General features: G+C 46.3%; 1 protein-coding gene across 3 annotated transcripts in view; it reads right to left on the reverse strand.

Annotated features, from left to right (window-relative positions):
• Positions 1 to 24,261, reverse strand: part of LRBA (LPS responsive beige-like anchor protein) — a 3,444,508-nt gene that overhangs the window by 3,154,881 nt on the left and 265,366 nt on the right. For all 3 annotated transcript variants that reach the window (XM_069631262.1, XM_069631261.1, XM_069631263.1), the window contains exon 8: positions 19,112 to 19,231. In XM_069631262.1, coding sequence (XP_069487363.1) covers positions 19,112 to 19,231 — 120 coding nt within the window. The remainder of the gene's footprint in view (positions 1 to 19,111; positions 19,232 to 24,261) is intronic.

Here is a 24,261-nt window from a genome sequence, read left to right on the forward strand (position 1 = left end):
TAACTGTGAATTATCTCCTCACCAACCAACACTCCTTCCCACTGAGTTCGCCCTGCTCACCTCTTTTTGTGTTTTGATGGGCTATCCGTCCTGCATCTGTGCAGGGGCGCAAGTTCTGAAGATGGGATTTGAATGAGAGTGGGAAAAGAACTAACTCGAATGGAAGGGCTAAGGGAGTTCTAATGCCTCAGGAGGTAAGTTGTATGCTAGAAAAGGTTCAATGACTAAGAGACGCTAGGTGCCAAGACAATGAGGAGAAAATCACTCCTAATCTGAAGGGAATGTCACTGAAACCATTTACTCCTCCACTCACTATTATGTAATGTCTGGTACGAGAGTGAGTTGCACATACACACAATTGTAACAAGACACCTATCAGGCAATACACTAAGCAAATTTCTTCCCTCACATAACACCAGAGGAACTCAGGGAACCAGCAAGAAGGGACACTAAAGATACTGTATATTCCTGCGTGTGTGTGAGCAAACCATGCAAAACAAATGAGCTGCTGTGACTAGACTGCCCAACAACGGAACAAACAATGTGCAACACACCACAGCCTCAGTAAAATTCCTAGTGACGCGCGCGACTAAAATGCCCGCGTACTAAACTACAAAGGCTGAAGTGAAAAGTAAATGCCAAAATAATGCTTCACAAGAAATTGTACTTGCGGTGAGATTGAAACAACACGGACAGCTTCTCCTGTTAGTTCCTCACAGAAGAACGCCCCTCCTCACTGGACACTCGGAAACTGTTAATTAACTGACAGGAACTCAAGCTGGAACTAGGAATATACGAAAAACGTGAACGGAGAGTGTCACAGGCACAGGAATTTTAAATGACTAAACAGAAAACTAAGGGCAAGAAATTCCTGTCAGGAACGAGCTGAGGTAAGCGTCCGCTAACAGCAAGAGGACGCGAAGCGCAGCTCCACAGAGGGGAGGGGCTTAAATATTCGCGGAGCCTGCACCACTGGAATACTCCGCAGGATTCAGGGATGCCCGCCTGGCGGCCATATTGAGTAAAGCGGGATAGTCTGAATTACAATTGGCCACTGGGTTTTCTCTGCTCATAGCCCAGGAATGATACACAGCAGCCCAAGACCTTTTAGGGGAAGTTCTATGGAACGGTCCTGTGATCATGACAGGTGGTGGAGTTGGCAATCCTTGCCTGTTAGGCGGAAGTGGAGGCTACTTTCCTACCCAACCCATACATCTTCTTGCTCTCCTGGTCGGGAGGAGCTTCAGACGAGGATAGGGGCATTCCCACCCTCTTTCGGGTGTTCGTAACTACTAGGGAGTCCGGTTTCAGGTGCCCCCTTATGTACAGCGGGTCTGATTGGGCTGCCCTGAATAGTTTTTTGATCCTGTGGTTTACCGCCATGGTGAGGTTAGGATTTACAAGGGAAGGGTCTATTCTACTTTGTATAGATTTGAGGATAGGGATGGCCTGGCCGACCGGTCTCTTTTCTCCCACTAATTCCTCGGCAAAGTCCCTCTCTTCCTGTGCTCCCTGGGTGTCAATGTGGAAGTGTTCTGCCGCTCTGGACAAAACTTCATTCAGGAGAGGTTCGTTGTCGACAGGGGAGTCGGTAACCGGGGGTTCTATGTCTTCTGGGGAATCTACCCTGTAGGTTTCTGGGCCGTCGTCCTCGTCCTCTTGGTCCTCGTCATCCCCATAGTAGCCCCACCCAGTTTGGTCTCCCAATGCGCCCAAATCTAGATCCTCAATAAAAGGTGGATCCTCATTATATTGAGAGTAGGGCTGTATACAGAAGGGGTCTGAAGAACGTGTTGGTGCTTCAACCCGGGACTTCTTACTTGGGGGTATCGGGTCCCTGGAGCCTGAGGGTGTAGCCCCGTCAGGGGTGTATGAGAGGAGGTGCTCAGGATTCTTGGCATAGAAGTCTGGCAAGGATGACATCCTAGACATAACTCCGTTTATGTCGTCACTAGACCATTCCTTAGAGCTGGGAATTACTCTTTCCTGGGAGAGTTTGCCTGTTTTATTTTGACTGGACCTATGGCTTTGTGCAGGGGTCTTGGTTAAAATGACAGAAGACTGAGACTTGTCTTTCTGTTTCTGTGGAGTAGAAGACTGTGACCTGTCCGACTGCTTCTGTGGTGTAGAAGAAGGTAGAGAATGCTTCTTTTGTTGTTTTTCCCCCTCCCGTGGGTGGAAGTGTGTTTCCCCAGTGTTTTCGCTCCTTCAGAGCTTTTCAACGTCTGTCGTCGAGGTTCGGGGGTAGTGTCCCTAACCCTAGGGTGTGGAGGTCGGGACTCGGGAACAGCCGTCACACGGTCTACTGACGCCGACTCCTGGAGTGCGGCCTGGGGATAGAGGTCGGCTTCGTCTTCCGACGATCGAACCTCTGTTACACCTTAGGGAGCAAGGCACTTGGCAACAGTGGATGGCTGCCTGGAGTCATGTGGCGATCTAGATCGAGAACGCCTAGAGGACACCGATTCGGTGGATCGTTCTCTGTGTGCCTGTGCCTCTTTCTGGGAACTCGACGTGCGCGTCGAGTCTCGGTGGGACTTCGCGTGTTTGGTGGAAGTGGTGTGGGTAGCGCTCGTGTTGCCGGGGGTTATCCCCATAGCTGCCTTGCCGGACAACCTTCTGAGGTTGGGGACTTGCGCTTGACTGTCTCTCGACGCCACGTTGCCCTCGCTGTCCGAAAGCACGGCGTCGCTGCTATCGCTGAAGGCGCCCCCCGCTGCCATGGCCTCTTGTTGCATGGAGTGGTGGGCCCAACGTTTGGTCGAACAGTGCTTAAGGGTCTTCGGTTTAAACTGACTACACGCTCTGCAGTTGGCCTCGGCATGGTCCCTCGGCAAGCAGAGGTTACACGTGGCGTGTCCGTCAACCCAAGGGTACTGTGGCAGAGGGGTAGTGTGTAGAAATATATAAGAAAAAGCCTATATATATTTAGAGTGTAGAGTATGTACCACCCCCCACTCTCCCTACTTGCAGGGCCGAGGCTAGAGGCCTTCCAAGGCCCAATTCCGTCGTGCAGCTCTCAACTGTCCTTTTTCTTCTCCGACGGCATCGAGTGTCGAAGGTCGGTGACTCGACGTTGGGGTGGAGAAAATGGTGAAATATAACGATATTTAGAAAAATTATGGCTAAGGCCAGGGAACTCCGCGGGATGCTTCCGACCAGTATGGCAGAAAAAAACAATACAAGGGTCCTGGACGCGTGAGGGATCATGGGTATAGTGGACGTCACACTAGGGATAGTATTACTGGCACGCCCTCTGTCGATGCCCATTTTCGAGTTTCGAAAAATAAACTAATACCGCAGCTTCCACTAGATGTCGGCCTATGCACAGCAAGTGATCTAAGCAGATTCCACAAGCCTCAAAAATATATATAATTAGACAAAACTAGGCATATTGGGGACAAAATAAGCGATGTACCCAGTACCCGTTAATCATGCTCTCTACAATGAGATCTGCACACACAACAATTAAATGGGTTTGCAAATTAGGGCTAAACAAAGTGATTATTTAAACACTTGCTAGTTTCAGGCTAATCACATTAAGCATATGCCGTCCGCTATAATTAGTGGGGGATCTGGGACAGAATCTATATTGATTTAAGACTACAATTCCAGATTGCCGCGTGCGGAGTAACAATGTCATTGCGTCCGCACGCGGCATTGGAGCAGAAAGACAAACATAACAAGACTTTCAAGAGACGCGTGCTGACAGCATGCGAAAACGCTCTGCAGGTGATTCCTTACAGGACATCTCACTGATATATTAATAAGTACATACTTTATAGGATTGCTCTAATTACAAGTGGAGCAGCTTAAAGTACAATTGCATTCTGATATATACTGACGATAAGATTTCTTAGCATTCCCATGAGAGGGACCCAACTTACTAACATACTCGATAACATTTGGGGGTGATTCCTCACAGGAAACCATTATCCATATAGAAGTAAGTAATGTGTAGAATGTTTGTTCAAACTAATAATTATGCCTATATGGACTTTCAAAAATGATGAATGCTAAGTTTTGTATGCAGCATTCCCACGAAAGGAAACTGACTGAATAATATTGATAGTTTTTTGGAGGGGACTCCTTACAGGACGCTTCAAGGGTCAAGTCATTAGGAGCTACAATGGTCTGCAGTCGCTTTAGTTTATCTGTTGAGCCAGTATAAATGTGCTGACTTGAGGTTTATTATTTTTGTTCATCAGATACGTAGGTTAATGTACCAAGAATCTATTTGGCGAGTCCCCATTTAGGACAATCTTTATTTTAACTCTAATCTACTCACCCACAATAAATAGTGCATTTGTGCAGCATGATGACACAATTGAGCTGCTTTTTAATCGCTATTCCAAAATACAATACTAAAATGGCATTGGGAACGGCACAATAAACACTGGGAGAATGGTCCACATAAACTGTCACCCAATATGTGTGATCCTGTAGACACATAACAATCGATATCTATGCATGATACTGTTAATGGTTATTCTTAAAAACAGACGTTATTAACAATTATTATGAATACAGGATATAGCTAATGCTACAAGAAAACCAATGACCCGTACTTTAGGGTGAACTACTAACCAATATAAAAAAAATTGATATAAAAATGTATGAAAGGTAATACTGTGGATATATATATATTTGTCTTTTTTCCTGTCTGGAATCTTGCCTCTGTGGGGTATCTATAGGAAATATATATATATATATATATATATATATATATATATTTATATTCTATTATGTTTCAATATCATTATACTAACCTATGCTATACAATTGATTGCTTTAATATGCAATATGATGCTAATGTCAAATATTGCTAATTCTATTTAAACTGTCTGTCCAAATATGATCAGTCTTGAAAAAGACTGAGTCGAAACATGCGTTGGCTGGTCTTTTGCACAAGAAAATAAACTGGACTAAATAGCCCATTCAAGACACTGACTTTAAACCCAAACTTTACTAAGAAACTATGTTGTACACACTGTAGAATTGTATTTGCTAAGCGTGAAGTGAGAGAGTTATTTTCTTTATTTAGTTTGAAGTGGCATATGTAAGGGAGAATTCTCTGTTTAGGCTGAATTTCCTAACCTAGCGAGTCCCCCAGCAGCTTTGCTGGATTTCTGGAGTTTGTTTTTTTCTCCTGCCGAGAGTGACTCTTTTTTTCCCCACTCTTGGACATGATTTATGGTGTTCCTTTGAATGTTAATGTGTTTCATGGGCTATGGGGTCTTTTACTCCATAGGGTCTCATATGTTTTTTTTATGTGTGTTACACAGCACCCTCTGTGCAGTAACACAGGGGTGTCATAGTGACCCCCCACCATAGACTCCATACCCTGGGACCGACTACTGTCTCCCAGGGCATGTAAAGTCACCATTGGCTTTACTAGTCCCAAATTATTAACAGAACCAGTACAAACCATCATATTGTGGACGTACTGGTAGGGGCAATTCGATTGCCCCTGGGTCTGTTATTCAAGGGGGCACTGTCCCGTCCCCCCTCGTCGAGTTTTGGCTGGTGGCAGTGGATACTACTTTTTATATTCAACCGCGAATATATCTCTATGGGATTTTCCTATTGTTCGAGGCTAATACTTTTTAACATAGCCTCTAACATACCGCCGGTTTATTTATTTAATATTAATTCACCAGTCGGTATTTTCTGCCGTTTGTGTTCGCCTAACTCCAAACCAAAGGTCGAGCCCTTTGTTCCACTTTTTGGCGGGCTTCTCTACAGAAGCCTCCAAAAGTGGTGCCACTCTGTCTGGGTACCACAGGGGGTGTGAGAGGGGGTTTAGGCACCCTGGACTGAGTTACCTTGGTAACTCAAGTTGCACACTTGTGTGATTGGCCCAAGTGGTGAGCCGGCCGGCGCACCACTTAGCATGTTTGATTGACAGCTAGGCTGAGTGAATGGGGGTGTGCTGCATAAAAGCAGGGCTTTTGGGACTGGAACTTCAGAAGTCGCCACAGGACCTGAAAATCTGACGAGGGAGAAGCTGAGCCGACCTGCTACGACGACACCACCGGTCAAGCCCTGCTGAACCGACTCACCACTTCCCAACGACAGAGGAGATCTCCCTGCTGGAGAGTCTTCTTCCCCTGACTGGTGGGCACAACCAGTTTACCTTCTTTTCTCGCATCCCAGGACGTCTTGTGGTCGAATTGCCTGTGCCAAGCACCCCGGCAACCGTATAGCCACTTACCACTGGACCGCGAATAAAAGGACCGCCACTTTTAATTGAGAACTCCGCGGCTGGTTTCTTCCCTGGCAGTGCAACGGACTCCTGCTTTCCTCCCCGACGAGATCCTCTCTTCCCCCGGACGAAGCACCGACTTGCACCCGCTGCCAAGAACAACTGCCCCCGCTGGAGCGTTTTCACCATTTTAAGGTACCGTGTCCGCCAGGCCTCCCTTTCTAAAGATTGCTACAAGGTAACAATAATCCCTTAACCTTCTGGACTGGGCTGGCCGCCTTGAACATCTAACTGGTCCCTTTCTGTTGATCCGGCCTTGTTAACTTTGACTTTACGGTTTTAACCTGCCTTTTTCTCCTACTGTGTTATTCCGAAAGTGTTGGGATCTGTTTCTATCTTTGCTCTGCCTTTCTCTCCCTTTTTAACCTATTGATTAGAGTGCCATCTACGTTAAGCGCTCACCAGTGTCTGAAAATAAGTGTTGCTTTACTTAAGACTTGTCTAATAATCGTTGAAGGGAGTGTATATCTTTTAGTGACCGTGTTTTTGAACTGCTTGATATTAGTGCCAGTGTGTTTAACTAGATGTGTTTCTTTTAAATAAATAATTATATCTCTTTTACACCAAGCTCTGGTCAGTGTTTGCTTGTTCTACTGTGTTCTTTTGACCTATTGTGAATACTCTGTATACTGCCTAACTCTTCTTGAAATAAGTCTGACTGCTCAGCCACAGCTACCAGGTAAATCTGGGTGGTACAGACTGCTACCAATTGGGTTTACTGCCAACCACATGTAGTCTTAAATCTTTTGCAGTGGGCCCAGAGGGAACTGCACAGGTTTCTGCCTAACAGCATACCATTCATCACTCGGCTCACAGCTGGCAGAATATAAATATTTAGGAACCCAGCACAATTGGACACAGTTTACCCTTACTTAATTGTGATTTGTTCCAAAAGATAGTTGACAAGGTTAACTGGCTTTAGCCTAAAACACTGATTTGATCATAACAGTTTATAACAAGACTGACAGTTTATCAGGCCATTTATTTGGGGAGGTTACACTGTGATGAGATCTTATGAATCTGAAACACTCAATCTTAGAAGAAAGAGGACTATAAAGGCAGACCAGGACCACCAGCCTACTTAGTGTTGCTCATGCAGACTTTACACAGTCTCCAACTTTAGCCTCGATTAATTGTAAGTTACTCACCGTAGTGACTAGCATACTCCTAGTCCATAGTCCCCTTTCCTCCATACTGTATGGGCGTCCCTCGTTAGGGACGGGAACACAACTTTTTCACCAGAAAAAATGTCTTTCCCCTTTAAATGTAGTTGTGTGCGACTCTGCCCACCGGCGCCACACCTGTCACACCTGTCACCTTTGACACATTCGCTATATTACATTTGCCTAGTAACTTTTTTTTAAAGGTGGTGAATGGAGGGATATATGGAGGAAAGGGGATTATGGACTAGGAGTATGTTAGTCAGTACAGTGAGTAACTTATAATTACTCCATTTGTCCTGTCCGCTTTCCTCCATACTGTATGGGTGATTACCACTGAATGAAGCCCTGGGGAGGAGAGACGTTGCAACTTTTAATAAAACACGTTTTTAGGACCACTTGGACAAATGCGGAGTCTGATCTGGCACTGGCGTCCAAGCAATAGTGCATGCAGAAAGCCGATGGGGAGGCCCAAGTGGCCAACTTGCTGATTGTTTTTCATGGCAAATTTCTTTGGAACACAACTGCATTAGCCTTGGCTCTGACCGCATGAGCGCGCATGTTTGCTGGCAACTTCATACGCTGCACCTCAGAAGCTTCCTTGATGGCCAAAACTGTCAACCTGGCTATTGAGGCTTTGGAGGCCTGTCTGATTTTGACCCTCCGAAAGTGATGGCTTCAGATTTCCGATTAGTCCTGTCCAGGTAGAATGTGAGCGCTCTCCTGACATTGAGACAATGCAGAACCTTTTCTGCTTCATCCTACGGATTTGGAAAGAAGGTAGGAAGGACTATTTCTTCGTTGAGGTGAAACAAAGACACTGCCTTTGGGAGAAATTAGGGATGTGTCCGTAGCACCACTTTGCCCCGATGGAACATGTTATATGGCTCCGATGCCACCAGGGCCCGAATTTCACGGATCCTGTGCACCGAGGTAAGGCCCACAAAGAGCACGGTCTTAATAGTGACCGAGGCGATGAGCTTAAATGATCTATGGGTCCGGGCGCCAAGAACCATGTTGAGATCCGAGACCGGGTGTGGACGCTTGACAGGAAAGTGCAACCTGGCTAGTCCTGCTAGATGCCTTTTGACCACAGGGCTGGCAGTGCCAGGTGATTGCACACGTGTCCTCCTGCACTCCAGAGTGGCAGATGTGCAGAGAAGGACAGCACGTGGTCTAGGGTGCACCCGAATGGGTATATGCTCTTTTCCTTGTCCCAATGGCAGAACCTTGTACATTTTCTTCTGTATTCGCTCCTAGTGCAAGCGCTTCTTGCACCTTGGATGACATACAAATTGCCTCGGAACAAATGGCGGTGCTGCAGGGTTATGTGCTCAGGAACCGATTGCTAGGGCTAACTTCGTTAGGGAGGGGTGGACTACAGTCCCTCCCTTGTTGGGATAATAGTGGATCCGGCCCCAATGGGAGGGGAACTGGTGGTTGATTCGACAGCCATAACCGCTCTGATGACCATGGTCTGGCAGGCCACCGTGGCACTATCAAAATGAGACTTAGTCGACACACCTCCCTGACCTTGCAGATGAGCCGGTGTATTAACCAAGTTGGTGGGAATGCGAATGCCCACATGCCGTCCCACTGAATCTGCAGCGCACCCCCCAGTGAGGTTCTGCCTTGTCCTATCCAGGACACAAACTGGTGACACCGCCTGTCGAGTAAGTTGGCAAAACGGTCTACTTGTTGATGACCCCATTTGTTGAAGATCTCCGTCAGGACCCTCTCATTCAATTGCCACTAATTGTAGATACCCAGCCTGCTCTCAGCCAATCCGCCTCTAGGTTGGACTCCCCGGCAGGTCGATGGCCGAGAGCGATATGGTGTTCGCTAAAGCCCACTCCCATATGTCGATGGTTAGCCTTTAGAGGAGGCGATCTGTCCCCCCCCCCCCTGTTTGTTGAGGTAGTGTCATGGGTTTTGACCCATGTTGAATCAATAGACTGGGTGGATGTGGGGATGAGCTATCGCCGCCCACCTTCACGCCAGAATAGGAGAACTGCGCAGTTGGCACGAGACCACTCCAAAGATACAACCTTCTTGTGGGGAATTCATTTTCTTAATCCCAAAAATGGTTGCATTACCAGTAGTCACCACTATCAGAAAGCTGGCGTTTTAAAACCACCAGACTTTTGTGTAAAACTGAACAAATGAAACAAAACCAGACCAAGGAAAGACTTGCTAAGAGGTGGATACAATGTAAAACTATATTCTGAAATGATTTGAAGGGAGTAATTATTTAATCTATAGGTATAAATTGTCAGTTTGATTTGAATGTAGAAAACTGGGAACAAAAAGTGACATTTAGCTGAAACCTGGCTTAATGAAACTGAATTCTGCTTGACAACTACCCCCGACAGGAGTTGATACTGGATCAACAGCTGTGTTCCCAGGCCTGGCTGCATCCTGAGGTCACATGGCCCTTTTGATTAGATTAGGGGTGGAGCAGCTGGGGACTACAGGGAGTTGAACAAAGGCCTGTCCTGGACTCAGGCAAATGTTATATTGGGGGCGTCGTAAAAGTGGCTTCCTCTTAGGGGAAACTGGGAGGGGCAGTGCCTCTTCTAGCAGCTGAGCTTGGGGGAAGTGGATAAACCAGTTATTTCACCCTTTGATGTGGGAAGCCACACCCCTTTTTGACCAGGGCATAAGTTTAAAAAGATAGATAACTCAAAGTGCAGACTTGTCAGAATTCTATAAGTAATATTATTATTTTTGTGATTTTTCTGTGAACATTTTGAGATGCGTTAGGACCCTGTGGTGTATTCTAGGGGGTTGCTAGCGGAAAATAGGGTCTCACTCCAAATGTCTGCATGTTAAAAATCTGACACTTCATCAATTAATGCCCATACTCCTTGCGCACATGTGTGTAAATTTGGGTAAATGTCCGATATTGCAAAACCAGTTAAAAAGCGCAAAATGTCATTTTTGAATGCAAGCCCCCAGGAAGATCAGAGGCGGACAAGCATGGACCATAAGGAATATATAATGTGCACATGTAATTTCAACAAATTGTATATCTGGGAAGGATGTATTGGAATCAAATATAGATTTGTGGGCAAACTGACCAGGGGAGGATCCTCTGACCCATAAAACCTACAGCATCACTCTGACTCACATTTCCTTCCCCCAATCATGGGAGAGGGGAGAATTGGGCCAATGACAAGTAGAGAGGGGCAGGCTTAGCTAGGCCCAGGCACACACCCATTTTGAAAACACATAAAAAGAGACTGCTGGGACAGGTAGAGACATTCAAATCCAGTTGCTGCGGAGCGTTTTGCCGGACCACACAACATCCAGAAGATACCAGTTCCAGACTGACTCCAGCTACATACTCCAGAACCTAGAACTTATACTTTAGAACCTAAATTAGAGGCCTAAAACCACAAGCTGAGTTCTCTGCAGCAGGCCTCCAATCGTTGCAAGCTACTCACAGCCGGGCGAGCTGCTTGAATCCCTTGCCAAGAACTTTTGCCAGGACCAGTGCAGAGATCCAGGAGCCGTGCAGAGACCGCTGTATCCGGACAGACCAGAGATCCAGAGTGACCCAGACCGCTGTGAGCAGAACCAGAGAGCTGACCCAGATCACTGTGAAGTGCCGAGACCAGAACCGGAGTCCAGTCCAAAACCTGACCAGATCCGTGGCGAGGCCTATTTCAAATTTATATTGTGAGTACCTAGCAGAACTGTGCAGAAACAATCTCTTAGTTAAAATAATCTAATCCAAACTATTTTAACCTAAGTAGAACAGCCTCCTAGAAATCGTGTCATCTGTCATTTGTAAAGCTGCACAACTGTCACCTGTCAATTCTGAAGCTGCAAGCTGTCACCTGTCATTTTGAGTTTACTTTAAATCCGAAAAACTACCTTTATTTAATCGTCCGTATCTCTGGAACCGTTTGGGATAGGAACGAAATTTAACTTTCCTCTGAAAGCTTAGAATCTCAGCTTTCCAAGGAACCTAGAACCGACTTGCTACTCCTTATACTTTTGCCGTGATCACGATTCACGCACTCGCAAATTTTACCGCGATTTGGTTAAAAATCCAGCCACGTGTAACCATCAGCAGTCATTTCTTTCCTTGCTAAAAATTCGTTTGCCTCTTAATCACCATCTCTGAATCATTGCTAAAGTGAGCCTGAACTCATCCCAAGTATCTCTCACTCACCCTGAACCTCCTAAAGGGAATTAAAAGCATTTTCAGCATATTTCTCACTTCATTGCCACCACATTCAAAGCACTTGGGCCTGTGTTTTAAAACTCATACCGGTTTTCTCTAAGCTTGCTGGGGGGGAACTGAATTTCGTATTGTATTTGATTGCATTCCTGAGAACTGTGTGCTCCTCCTTCCATCTACTTCCATCTCTTACATTGCATAGGGGAGGGGGGTGAATTGCCAGAGAAAAAGTGATTATATTATCTTTTGCTAAAATCATCTCAAGTATTTCTGTACTGCATTTTATTCCTCATTGCTTTTCCCTTGAAATCATAAAAGTATTTTTGCTACTTGATCCATCCTATACTAACTCCTCGATTATAAAGAAGTGTGCTAGTGTCAGATTACCCATTGTTGATTAACATTATATTTATAAGGGCGATATCGATTATTAATTTATTATAAAAGCGTGGTATCTATATTTTGTCTTATTTCTCAAATAAACCTTTTAAACTTGTAAAACAGAACTACTTCTTGGCTCAGTGGGGTCAGGGGGATTCTAAGAGAGGGGTGTTATATAGGGGTAGTCATCCAGAACTCATGAACTGGAAAAAGATATATCAATAAGGGTTTCCATTCAGCATCCCAGACTAGGCACTGACTTAGCTGTAGTGTTGAATTGAATCTTCTTACAGTAGTACATGCAGGTAGAACCGCCCGTCTGAATGCAGACTGGGCTGTTGGCTATATGGCTAGCTATGAAAGCTTTCCTTCCAGTTATCATTTCGAGCCAATTTATGTGCCTGTCCTGGTCTTCTCTCGACCATATGCCATGCACCACTGTAGCTGTTCAAAGTAGCTCCCCAACCCTCGAGGGAGGAGAATGTTCTGCCTGCCATGAGATTGGTGTCCGTCCTCCACCATCGTAGGTCCTGGGGAAGAGGAGCTGGTATGCCGACTAGTGCTGCTTGGGAACCCGTTTCCCGGCTCCAGGAGGCCGAGAGATGTAGCTGCAGCCTCCTCATTTTGAGCCTGGTATGAGGCACAGCCAGGAGGCAAGCAGCGATAATCACTAACAAGGGCTGGTACCACCATGCCGAAGTCAAAGCACTGCTAAGGAAATGCCCTGTAGCCGATTTGGTCGCTGCAATCATGTCCGCGGTGGGGAAGATCATCTCCACTTTCATATCCCAGATGCGACCCAAGAAGGTCAAGGACTGAGTAGACTGGAGCTCCGGCTTTTTGAGGTTGGAGACCACAGTTCATAGTGCATATGCATAAGCATGGCTGCTGTGTTCTTGACACCCGCTGGAAAATGCGCTCAAACCAGCCAGTCGTTGAGGTATGGGTAGACGTGGGGGCCCACCGACCTGAGCAGTGCCGTCATAGCATTCATTAGTCTAGTAAACATTGTTGGGGCTGAAATGAGACCGAATGGGAGAACATTGTAGTGGAAGCCCATGATCCAGAAACGTAGGGAGGTACAATGGGCCTGCCAAATTGGGACGTGTAGGTATGCATCCTTCAGATACAGGGATCATGTCCAGTCTCCCCAACAGAGCGACTTCGCTATCAATGTTGGCATAACCATCTTTAACTTTTGAAGGGGTAGGTAAAGGTTTAAGGCTGACAGATCTAGGACTACACGCAGACCCACCTGGTTGTTCTTCTGTGTTGCGAAGATGCAAGAGTAAAATCCCAAGCCTTGTTGTGAGGCAGGAACTTCCTCTACAGTTTTGCCAACTCTTTTTTTTTATTGAAATGCATTAGTTTAATTACATATAAACTTTAAGCATATTTACAGACAGATATGTAAAAGAAAACAGGATATACGATAATTTAAAATGACAATTCGAGCCAATCACCTACAATAAAATAAGCACGTTATCTACCTATATATAATAAATATTTTCAGTTCAATTAAAGCAATGTAAAATGTATCTGCACCACCTATGTTAAACAGAAGGCATCCTCATTTTCCCTAAGTGCTAATGGCCCTATTCCATATTTTGTGTGCAGCTGATGTTATTACTACAGATTGAGCAGCGATGCTTTCTATTACACTTACCAAGTGGCCATATCCTCTACTATAAATGTCAGTCATAGCTGTACTTGATGTTAATGTGTGTCTGGCAGTCTCGCTCTCGAGTTTACAGCATCTACCCAGGTCATTCCGGGGAAGAGAATTTTTTCAGCGGCTTGTATAATAATTTGGAGGGAGATGTTAAATCGCAAGTGCAAAATAAAGCGCTTTAGATTAATTCTACAGCTTTTTGTCAAATAGCTGCAAGGCATATTTCCAAGAAAACTCTGATCTGAGTATTCATTGTATCAAGAGTGTTGGTGCAATTGCTCGATGTTGGAAATCAAATCCCATTGACAGGATTTCTGCTTAATGATTTTTTTCGTAATCAGACAAGTTTACCAGTGTGTTACTGTCAAGGCCCAAGGTTCGTAAATGGTGCCATACTAAAACTTTGTAATTCAGCAACAAAAGGATTTAAAACGGCTTGCAAGTATCTTGCTCCAAGCAGCTGCAGTAGAACGTTTGCCAACTACTAGAGAGCGGATCTCCACAAGGAGAGATGGCGTCCCAATCACAGGGAGTGGGGAGGCGGTGGGGGAAACGGGGACTTGTGGCATCGGAAGGCGGAAGCCCTGGGAAATCACATAATACCCACAGATCTGCGAACCTTGTCCGCCAGGACTGAAAATGAAGGGGAAGCCTGCCCCCCACTGGAGAGCTACGGACCCTGATGATGGGCTGGTGCCTGGGCGGGGGCCTGGAAGAATCCCTTGTGTGTAGTCTTCCGTTTACACCGTTGTTGGCAGGGAGGCTGGTCAGGCTCTATGAAAGCCTCGTCAAAACAGGTTCATCCCTGTTCCTCCAAAACCATCAAGGACCACAATGACACCCTCGCTCCTGCTCTTGCTGATTTTTGAAACCACTCGTTTGCCTCAGGATCCTTCCACTCCCCTCTGAAGCAATCCCTTGTGCATCCTCTTCTCAAGAAACCCACAGCTGATCCTTCATGTCCGGCAAACTATCGCCCAATTTCCATTACCCCCTTTCCGGGCAAACTCCTGGAAAAGCTGGCCATCTCAGCTTAACCTTCATTCAGATTCTGTTGGTTGTCTCCATGACCACCAGTTTGGCTTCAGAGCGGCCAGAAGCAGGGAAACTGCTCTCCTCAATATCCGTGAAGATCTGCTCTCCAACCTTGATTCTAACATTCCCTCTGTCCTCATCCTTCTTCATCTCTCTTCTGCTTTCGACACAGTCAACCACACCATCCTGCTCAACCGTCTCTGTGATAATCTGGGTATCACTGATCAGGCTCTGGCCTGGCTGACCTCTTTCCTCTCTGATCGACACTCCCAGGTCCAACTGGGGTCTTTCCTATCATCTATCTTCCTCTCCACCTGTGGGGTTCCCCAGGGGTCTAACCTCTCACCCTGGCTTTTCAACCAATACCTGGCAACTCTCGCTCATTGCATTGCCATTTTCTGCTCAAAATTCTAGTGCTACGCTGATGACAACTCATTTTCTGGCTGCCCTCGGCCACCTCCTCTCCCTCTCTCATCTCTGACTGCCTAACTGCCATTCAAAATTGGTGTGGCGCCAATGATCTTTGTCTGAATGCCAGCACGACGGAGATCCTCCTCATCGGCACACCATCTCCATCCTTTTCCCTCACTCTCTGGCCGGCCTCCCTTGGCCTTCCTCCTACCCCTAACTGCGAGGCTACGAACCTTGGCGTCATCTTTGACTCCACACTTTGCTTCTCGGCCCATATCTCTGATGTCTCTAAAAAGTCAAACTTCAGACTGCACCTCCTCAGAGGTATTCTGCCTTTCCTCTCCTTCCTCCAGAAGCTCATGGTATCCCAAGCTCTCGTTCTCTCTAGGTTGGACTATTGGAACAGCCTCTTTCTAAATCCACCTGCCTCTACTCTCCGCCCTCTACAACTTATCCAGAACAGGACTGTGAGACTTGTCCTTGGCCTCAAGCCCCGGGATCGTATCTCTCCAGCTTTGAAATCTCTCCATTGGCTCCCAGTGGATGCAAGGATTAAATTCCAAACCCTCTGCATTGTCCACAAGGCTTCTGGGGCCTGGGTCCAAAATACCTTCAGCTATCCCTCCGCAAATACCTCCCCTCTCGAGCTCTTCGTTCCTCTACCTCAAGGTCAGTCGTTTTTCAAAGAAACGAGCTGGGGGTAGATCTCTATCTTCGGCGGGGGCCTCCCTCTGGAACAGCCTCCCTGCCACTCTAAAACTTGAGGAGAACCATCCCCGGTTCCGGAAGCACCTCAAAACCTTCCCTCTTTGCTTCTGCCTTCGCTCCCCTTCTCCCCTGCTGATCTGCTCTCTTGGCACTGTGCACCTGGCCACCCTCTGTCCCCTGGGCCCAGGTACCTGCTCACCCTGCCACCTTCCTGCACTGCCTCCTGGCCACCCCTTGCACTGGGGACTGTATCTGTACCCATACTGCCCCCCCCCCCCCCATTTTTCTTCTTTTCTGCACTTATTCAGACTTACCCAGTCTGCTGCCTTAAACACAGCACTTGTCACTTGCTGGCTGCACTACCACAGTTTGCCTCAATTTTCTATTTATTTTATTTATCTGCGCTCCTCGGCGTCTGCACTTTCCACTCTCCCCCTTCCATGCACTTTTTCCCTTTTCCCTTTCCCATGCACTTGCGCATTCTCAATGTCACTGGGCCTAGTAAGATCGTTTTTATGTTGTGCTGTGTTCTCCATTGTTCCCCTCCCTTGCCTAGTCGCGCTCTAAAACACTTGTGTACGAGCGCGATACAACTAAAATATCTTATCATATATCTAGTGCAGCGTTCCTGGAAGCCCCTGAAACCACCAAAGGTCCGACCTCTGTTAAACCGCGACTGGACCTGGCAAAAGGTCTTATAAGCCGGATTTTCAACTATAGCTAGAGATGGGGCTGTTTGGGAGCTATTCTTTTTCTTGTCCAACTCTTCACCAGTGGACGAATGGAACAAGTCCCCTCCCTCAAACGGTAGATCGAGAATACGGTCCTGTACATCTGGATTAAACTTTGTGGCATTGAGCCACGCAGTCCGCCTCTTGACTGTAGCCACACACATGGCCCTACCTGCTGTGTCGATGTGAGCCACAGATGATTCCATTAGGTCTTCAACCACTATTTTTGTTTTAGCGAGATCGGCCCGGAACCGGGCCTGCCTATGAACTGGGAGTTCAGCAATCCTTTGCCGTAGTTTTTGGTTTACGGTGGCTAGCATGGCGTACGCATTTGCTTGCCGTAGGTGGTGAGTGGCATTTGAGTATACCTTTTTCCAAAGGCCTCCAAGACCGTTTCCTTCTTGACTAATAGGGACGAAGTGAAATATGACATGGAAGTTCGAAGTTTAGTAGACATTGATGCTGCCGCGTGTGGTTGTGGGTGCACTGGCAGGATGAGAGAATCGGCCTCTGCCTGCCTGTAGTTTGCATCTAGGTGCTTGTTGGCTGGCTGTGTGACATGAGCCTAACCCGTCTTTGCCAGGGTCTCCACATCCTTTTATAAAGCTATGCCCGATTTGGTGGCTGAGCAGATGGTCAGTACCTCTGCTAGGACCCCTGCCTCTGCCTGCTCCTTTTGTGGCTGAGGAATCCCCAAGTACTCCGCCAGCCCGGCCAACCTTTCATGGAAAGCCCTTGCGAAGGAGGTGGTGTTCTGATCCTCGTCATCCGTGTCGCCTGCTGTGTCTTGCAGGTCTGTGAAGTCTGCTGGAGGCATATTTGGGGGCGCTGCAGGGGGCTGCGCTGTTAGGCTGGGCGGGGGAATCCTCAGGCTGCGCGGGAGAATCCTCGGGCTGCGACGAGGCCACCACAGTATTTGGAACCAGGGAATGTACCGAAAGACGGAGGTTTTGAAGGTGCCAGTGTTTAGACTGAAGCTGGGTGCTGCAGGAGCATAGGCGAGATCATGTCTTGAACGATTCCCTCGAGTATATTCCCCATTTACGGGGATTTAAGGAGAGAGAGCAACTTGTCAAAAAAACTCTTGACACGCTGGTGCATTGGTATGGGTGTGTGGGTTTGCACGTACTGCTCAGTTTTGCCTGCATGCTCGGGCGTAGCCAGCATCCATGTAGCGCCCTTGCTCCGATGTGGTTGGGTAGGAGGTGCACCATGTGACCATAGGAGACCATTTCACCCTTGGTGTGAAACCCGGCCTTTGCTCGCTGGAAAGGCACACCCCCGGACGAGCTGCCATTTTGTCTGGCTACGTGGTCATTTTCTCTTGTACTGCATCATGTGCTGGATGCGTGTCTTCTACTGTACTTTACTTGAGCGTGCAGGCTAGGGCCTGTCCTGCACCTCAGATGTGCACCTGGGAGGCTCGGTGCCCTCTAACATGTTTCCGGTAGTGCTTTCTGTACTGCACGTAGGCGCCCCCTCAGGTTTGCACCATGTAATAGAGCAGAGCCCCTCGGGGGAATCCCCGGTGCAAGAGCCGTCTGGCCCCTCAGCATTAGGACAGGGAGGATCCGTGGACCGCCTCAGTCGTGTGGCCGTTAGCTCAAGCACCCTCGGTCCCCTTGCTGGTAGTAGAGCCTGATAGGCCCCTCCCGCTTGGTCGCTTCCCTGGGAAGGACTCACCCGTGCGGGGCGCTTTAGAGAACAGATACTTACCGTAGACTTGGTTGGTCTTCGTACGTACTCCTTAATATGCTCCGGTGGTGATCTGAAGAACAGCTTCCTCCACCTGGCCAGCCGGTTCTATAGTGACCGGGGTGTAAGTGTGTCGCATGCCAAGCAGCTGTCCCAGCCAAGGCACCGGAGCCAGAGCGCGTGTGGGTCCGACGTAGGAAAGGATCCATCGCATGCCGGGAACCTGGTAAAGTCCATTGCAGCTGACATGCGCCGGGGAGGGACAACGCACTGCAGGAAGGTGTACTTATATCACTATGGCAAATTAGAATGGTTAGTAAAGAATAAAGGAAAGAATATCCCTGGGGAAAATCTGACCACGTGGAATCACAAAGGGGGGAAAAAGGGCCTCAACCACCAGATAGGTAAAACAGGTCTGCTCCCGTTGAAGCGGAAAAGAGGACTGCAGTGTGGCGCCGGTGGGCGGAGTCAAGGGAGTGCATGCTCATGGGGCCGCACCTAACTAAATGTAAAGAGGAAAGACATTTCTTCTTTTCCCCTTGGGCCACAGCCTCATACCATTGGGTATGGCCCAAAGAGTCTCTAAACCTGAAAAATCGCTCACATGGATTATAGTAAATCTCTTTATGAATTTGTCACCTTGTCTCCTCCAAACTTCCCCTTTCTTCATAAATATTGACAAGCTTACACTATAGCACCTCTTTTCAAGTGGTGTTTGCTTTAAAAAAGCTGTGCAAGTCTGTCTCTGTGCTGTTCCCCATCTTTCTTTATCATACCTGTATTGTGGTCTCGATCAAAGGAACTAATATGCAAAATGATACTTCGCAGATTTACCTTTTTCTTACTCATATTTGATATACTCACATCACTTGTATTGACGAACCAGGTTATCTCTCCATACGATGCCAGTTCTCCATTGACATAACACCGAAGTTCACTATTCTTCCATCGATTATATATGTGCACAATTGAAACCATATACCACTGGACAAAAAAGAGACAGGATATCAGATAGCATAAACTACGAGGGACATATTCTTAGTTGCACAAATGGTTTCTCATCAAAAAGTTTGAACAGAACAAGTATCGAGCTCAGTAGCTGTGGCACCAGTTTGTATGATCAGGATAAGCCAAGCAAAGCAAGTTTAAATGCTAGGAAAACCATGTTGTGCCTTTGAAAACGTTTTCAGCAAATGTAACTGAATAAAGAAAGCCACATGGCAAGCATAGCTAGCTTATATTTCACTAGACGTCCATATTTCATAGCTACCAACTTGTTTTAATATCAAACATCTGATTAGAGACATAGAAAAGACTAGTGTTAATGAAACTTATACTTGCACATGATTTGTGTTTCCAATAAAAGCTTTCATAATGCTGCTGCATACATTTCTTTAAAGACTCACACAGCAAAACAAATATTTACATGCAGCCCACATTTGGTTCATTACAACAAATTTGAAAACAATGGTTTTATCTTTGTATATGTCGACTGAATACCTACTGGGGATGATGGGGCACTGGGAATAAATTTAAGTTATTCTATTTAGGGAACATGATTAATTTTGAATTTTCATCAATTGGATTATTCTGTACATATGAAGTTAGTTTGAACAGAGAATGTGTACAGAAGTGTATAAAAAGTGTATATATTCTACCAAAAAAGGCTACCATTCTAAAAAGGTTTTAACACAGATATAAGTGCAACTAACTAATACTTGTGAACGACTCTGAATGGTTTGAGGGAAATTTGTGTGTAGATGAAAATCCACTTAGGTATGTCTAATTGTACATGCAGTAATGCATCTCCCAATGATGTGTGTGCTTTCTTGAACAACAGAGACTGTAGTTATTCCTTGATGACATTATGCTGATCAAGTGTTATGTAGAGAGCATTGCCACGTATAGCATTCAAATGGTATGGCAGTACCAGGTGTTCAGAAAAGGCCATCCCGAGCAGAAATAATTCATCAACAATGTGTATGTTTATCAATTTGTTGTACTGCTCTCCTAATCATTAATAAAAAATAATTTAACACAAAAATGGACCTCGCCCCTTTTCTATTTTAATGTCGGTGGCCATTTCTTTCCAATCCCAGGGTGCGAATAGCTTTCACGCCCCAACATTTTGATGCACGAAAGGCTCCACAATTAGCTGCAAAAATTGTGTGGGCAAATTACTAGAACACATTTTCAGCAAATGCAAATGTAGTCCAGATTGCAAGCTGAAATGTTATGACCACAACTGGAAGCACAGTCACTCGCCAGAACCTGTGCATCCACTGGTTCTCCGGTGTCCCTTGCTCATTCAGCAAGGTCCATAATTTTAGTTATTGGCCCGGCTCGGACCTTGTCCTGACAGGACTTCCATGCCCGGTCCATGCCCTTTTTGGACGTACTTGGCCACTTTCTTAACAAAAAGGGGAACATTTTAGGGTACAGTTCCAAAGCTTTGGCCACTTTACCTGGGAGCTCCCGTCTCTGGCATTCTGCTTTCAATCGAAACCTGTTTTTTTCAGGGGGCTTTTGCATTTTCTGTGCTCTATATGCACTACCATGGGGGATGGCATCCAGTCCATAGATCTGAAGTGTATAAGTGCTTCCAGCTCAAATGGAGCCAACATTTTGTCGTCATCCTGCTGGGCTTCCACGATGCTGGCTTTAGGCTCGCAGGTAGTCATTATATCATTCACGTGCGTATCGGTACCTGCATCATTATCTCCAGTATGATCGTCCTCATTTGTGGACGTCTGAGATTCCCCTGTATTTTGTCTCTCTGTCGGTCTTTAATACAAAGGTGTTTTTCAGCCTATTAAATGCATTAGCCGCCTACTGGGGCTTCCTTTTAATCCCCATTTCAGTGCCCAGGGGAGTAGAAGAGACCTTTCTCTTCCGGGCTGGTTTGCTCCCCTTATCGACCACATTTTGGAGGTTACCAGTGGAAGGCCCTTCACCAGGATCCTCACCTGATTCGCCAGCAAACCCTTTTGCAATACCTTTCCCCAAAATATTCTCCAGAACCTGCAGTATGTCCTGTATGGATCTACCTCCCTGTGCCACTGCTTACACCAAGGAATCCCCAAGTACTTTTTTGAAACTCTGTGTGAGGTCAGCCTCCATTGACCACTCATCTTGGTCACTCACTCCGCTCCATCTGGGGTCTGCCTTATCACAGGCCATCTTGTGCCCTGCATATCTGACTCAAAGAGAAATGCTTGGAGCGTGTGCAGTGCCCATCGACTGCACTTGTAGGCTACTTCCCCCTCTTTAAAGACGTTTGCAGCCAGAGCTGCTCGTCTGACCGGAGATGAGGAGTTTCTACTAAGCGCTTTGCTCATTAAACTAATCCTCCCTTGTCGGCACTGCAGAACGGGGAACAACGCTGCGTATGAATGTTGCAGCTCGTGCCTTTGTGATGCCATGCTGCGCCGCGCGCTGGCTCCTTCCCAGGCAGCCATGCGCAACGCAGCAGTGTGCCTGCTGGGAACTGTAGTGCGCAAGTGAAGCAGACCAGAGACCCGAAGCGAGCAAATCTGCTCACAGGCCCAGCCTGCCACACTATGACCATTTACTTCCAGTGTTACCTTTAGCATAGGGTAAACGCTGTATTCGCTCCGATTTAAGACGTGACAGACTCAGAGAAAAGAAGAAATTGTTTGCGGGCTTGCGCTCGAACGCTAATGCTGCACGGAGAAAATGGGCCTGGATAAACCTAATTTAACACACGACGAAATACAATTATTGATCACTGTAGCTTTTTATGTACATCTACTACACACCGACATGTGACAGACTATAAAGCACATCTATTTACGCAATTAACGGGAGAACTATGGGAAGGTACTTAGCTGTAAGAGAGCAGCAAAAAGAAGAGGAAGGGACCCAGGCAGTGCACGTTATGTAGAGGAGGAGGAGTGCATCCTCATTCAAGGGCAGAGAGGCACTCAGGACTACAGAAAGAAGAATGACAATGGGGGATAGTAGTCCCTTTTTGTTGCTTTGTTTATTCTAAAGCTGGTTGTTGATGGTTAAAGAAAATAAAATGTGAACTTTTTAAGAGCTGCTATAGAGTAGTTAATAAAGAAGTGACGCATAATACTTGCCTCTGGTCTTGACATAGAATCATTCATTTAACGTTATTTAAACATCAGAGGTTATGGTAACAGTCCAAAATGCCTCCTTGGTCAATCCTCTAAACATTTAAGTGGTGTACCACACAATTATACTCCCTAAAGTCATGCAAAGACTCCCAACAAAAAAATATAGAGCAAATACACTCCATACAAAACTTGGAAACGAGAAGCATTTAGAAGCCTGCCACCCACTTCCAGAACTCCACAAGTATGCTTGATCCGTGGTACCAGCCGCGCAGTGGCCACAGGAAGGTAAACATGTATATTAATCTGAATAACCTACTAGGTGTAAAGAAGTATAGATTCCAAAAATATGTTTGCGATCTAAAATACATTTTTACTTGTCTAACCAATGATTCCAATGGGAATGTTAATGAACTTTTTCCTACTGAAAGAACCCTTGAGGCACACCAACACATTCTGTGGGTACCAAATGGAGGATTCAAATGCCCTAATTCAGTAATGCACTCCTGATGTTCTGCAGGTCCTGCCTTTTCAGTTTGGTTACCCTGCACAAGCTCCTTAAATGTACATTTGGTTTTTCTGTGCAGTCTGTCTCACCACCAGCTCATTGTTTGGGGTGCTAAACACTCTGTCATCACTATGCCCTCATCCATGCATTGCCCACCCCTGTTGAGTAACCGGACAAACTGTGCACCAAGATTGGCCCATAACGATACTCTGGATGTGCATCAGTGTCAAGGAAAGACTGAACCTTGCATAACCGTTCCACACCCTCTAGGGGCACAGACAAGGTTAACCTTGTGGTTTCCAACTTTTACATCTTTCCATCTTTGCCTGGAACTCAACTATCAACAATGTAATATGAATTCATGGAATTTTCAATGGGAGGGTGCACATGGTCAATTTACTTAACCTTGTCATCTACTCCTTCAACTCTGTTCACAACCACCCTAATTTCCTTTGCACAGATTCAATTTACGCTGTCATCTGCAATACATCACCTTGCTCTCAATGCTATGCAAAGTCCTTTATGCTTCACAGAAGGCTTTGAAGACAGAAGATTCCCCTGTGGGACAGCGGCAAGTCTTCAGAGACCAACATACCCGGCTCTTATTTGGATTTCCCACCAGCGTCTGAATAAGTTCTTCTGTCTTGGACTTGCCCTCATGATTTATAGAATGCATTTGGGCAGTGCACAAGATCTCTATAGTATTAGGACATGTAAGTGTTAGGATTCACTCGAAGCAGGTATTAATCTCAGGTGCTGCTGCAGACACTGCACATAGTTTATAGGGTCCGTAGGAGTATCACTTTGAGGGGCCTCTAAGGCTGCAATTCTTCGGCTTGGGCATAGAGAAGACTGCACATCCTTGATCATCCCACTTACCACCATCTGGTGCTTCCAATTCTGCTTCTTAGTGCCACCTCTGGCACCATCTGTACGAGAGACCATATCAGTGCCTTGCATACTGAATTCCTCCTCCACACTCTACATTTCTCCATGGCTCATCTGGAACAACTCCTGCTACTGAAGAGAGAGAAATTGGCTTTGCTTCCCAGGCACAGTCTCCTGAGCCATTTTTAGAGATATTCTTCTCTGTTGCAGGCGGTTCTGAGCGGGGCCAATGCCACAGGCCAGCATCCATCTTGCATCCTGTTTAGATGTGCAATCTTTCACTTTCTGTAGGTTTTGAAGGCAATTTCACAGTTGCAAAAAAATACTTTATGGCATATTTAGTAGCCAGTGTGAGAAGTCAAGTTGTGTGCATTAATCTATTGTCAGCCCCAAGTCTGGTCTTATTTTCATTCCCATCATTCATACAGTAATGAAACTGCAACAAAATCAGTATATGCTAAAATGTTGGACAACTCTTAGGGAGATTTCTGTGGTGCGCTCTGGTGAGGAGTTCAAAAGGG

The sequence above is a fragment of the Ambystoma mexicanum genome, chromosome 6q, assembly GCF_040938575.1.
Source record: "Ambystoma mexicanum isolate Mex_15411 chromosome 6q, UKY_AmexF1_1, whole genome shotgun sequence".
In the NCBI taxonomy this organism is placed as follows: Eukaryota; Metazoa; Chordata; class Amphibia; order Caudata; family Ambystomatidae; genus Ambystoma; species Ambystoma mexicanum.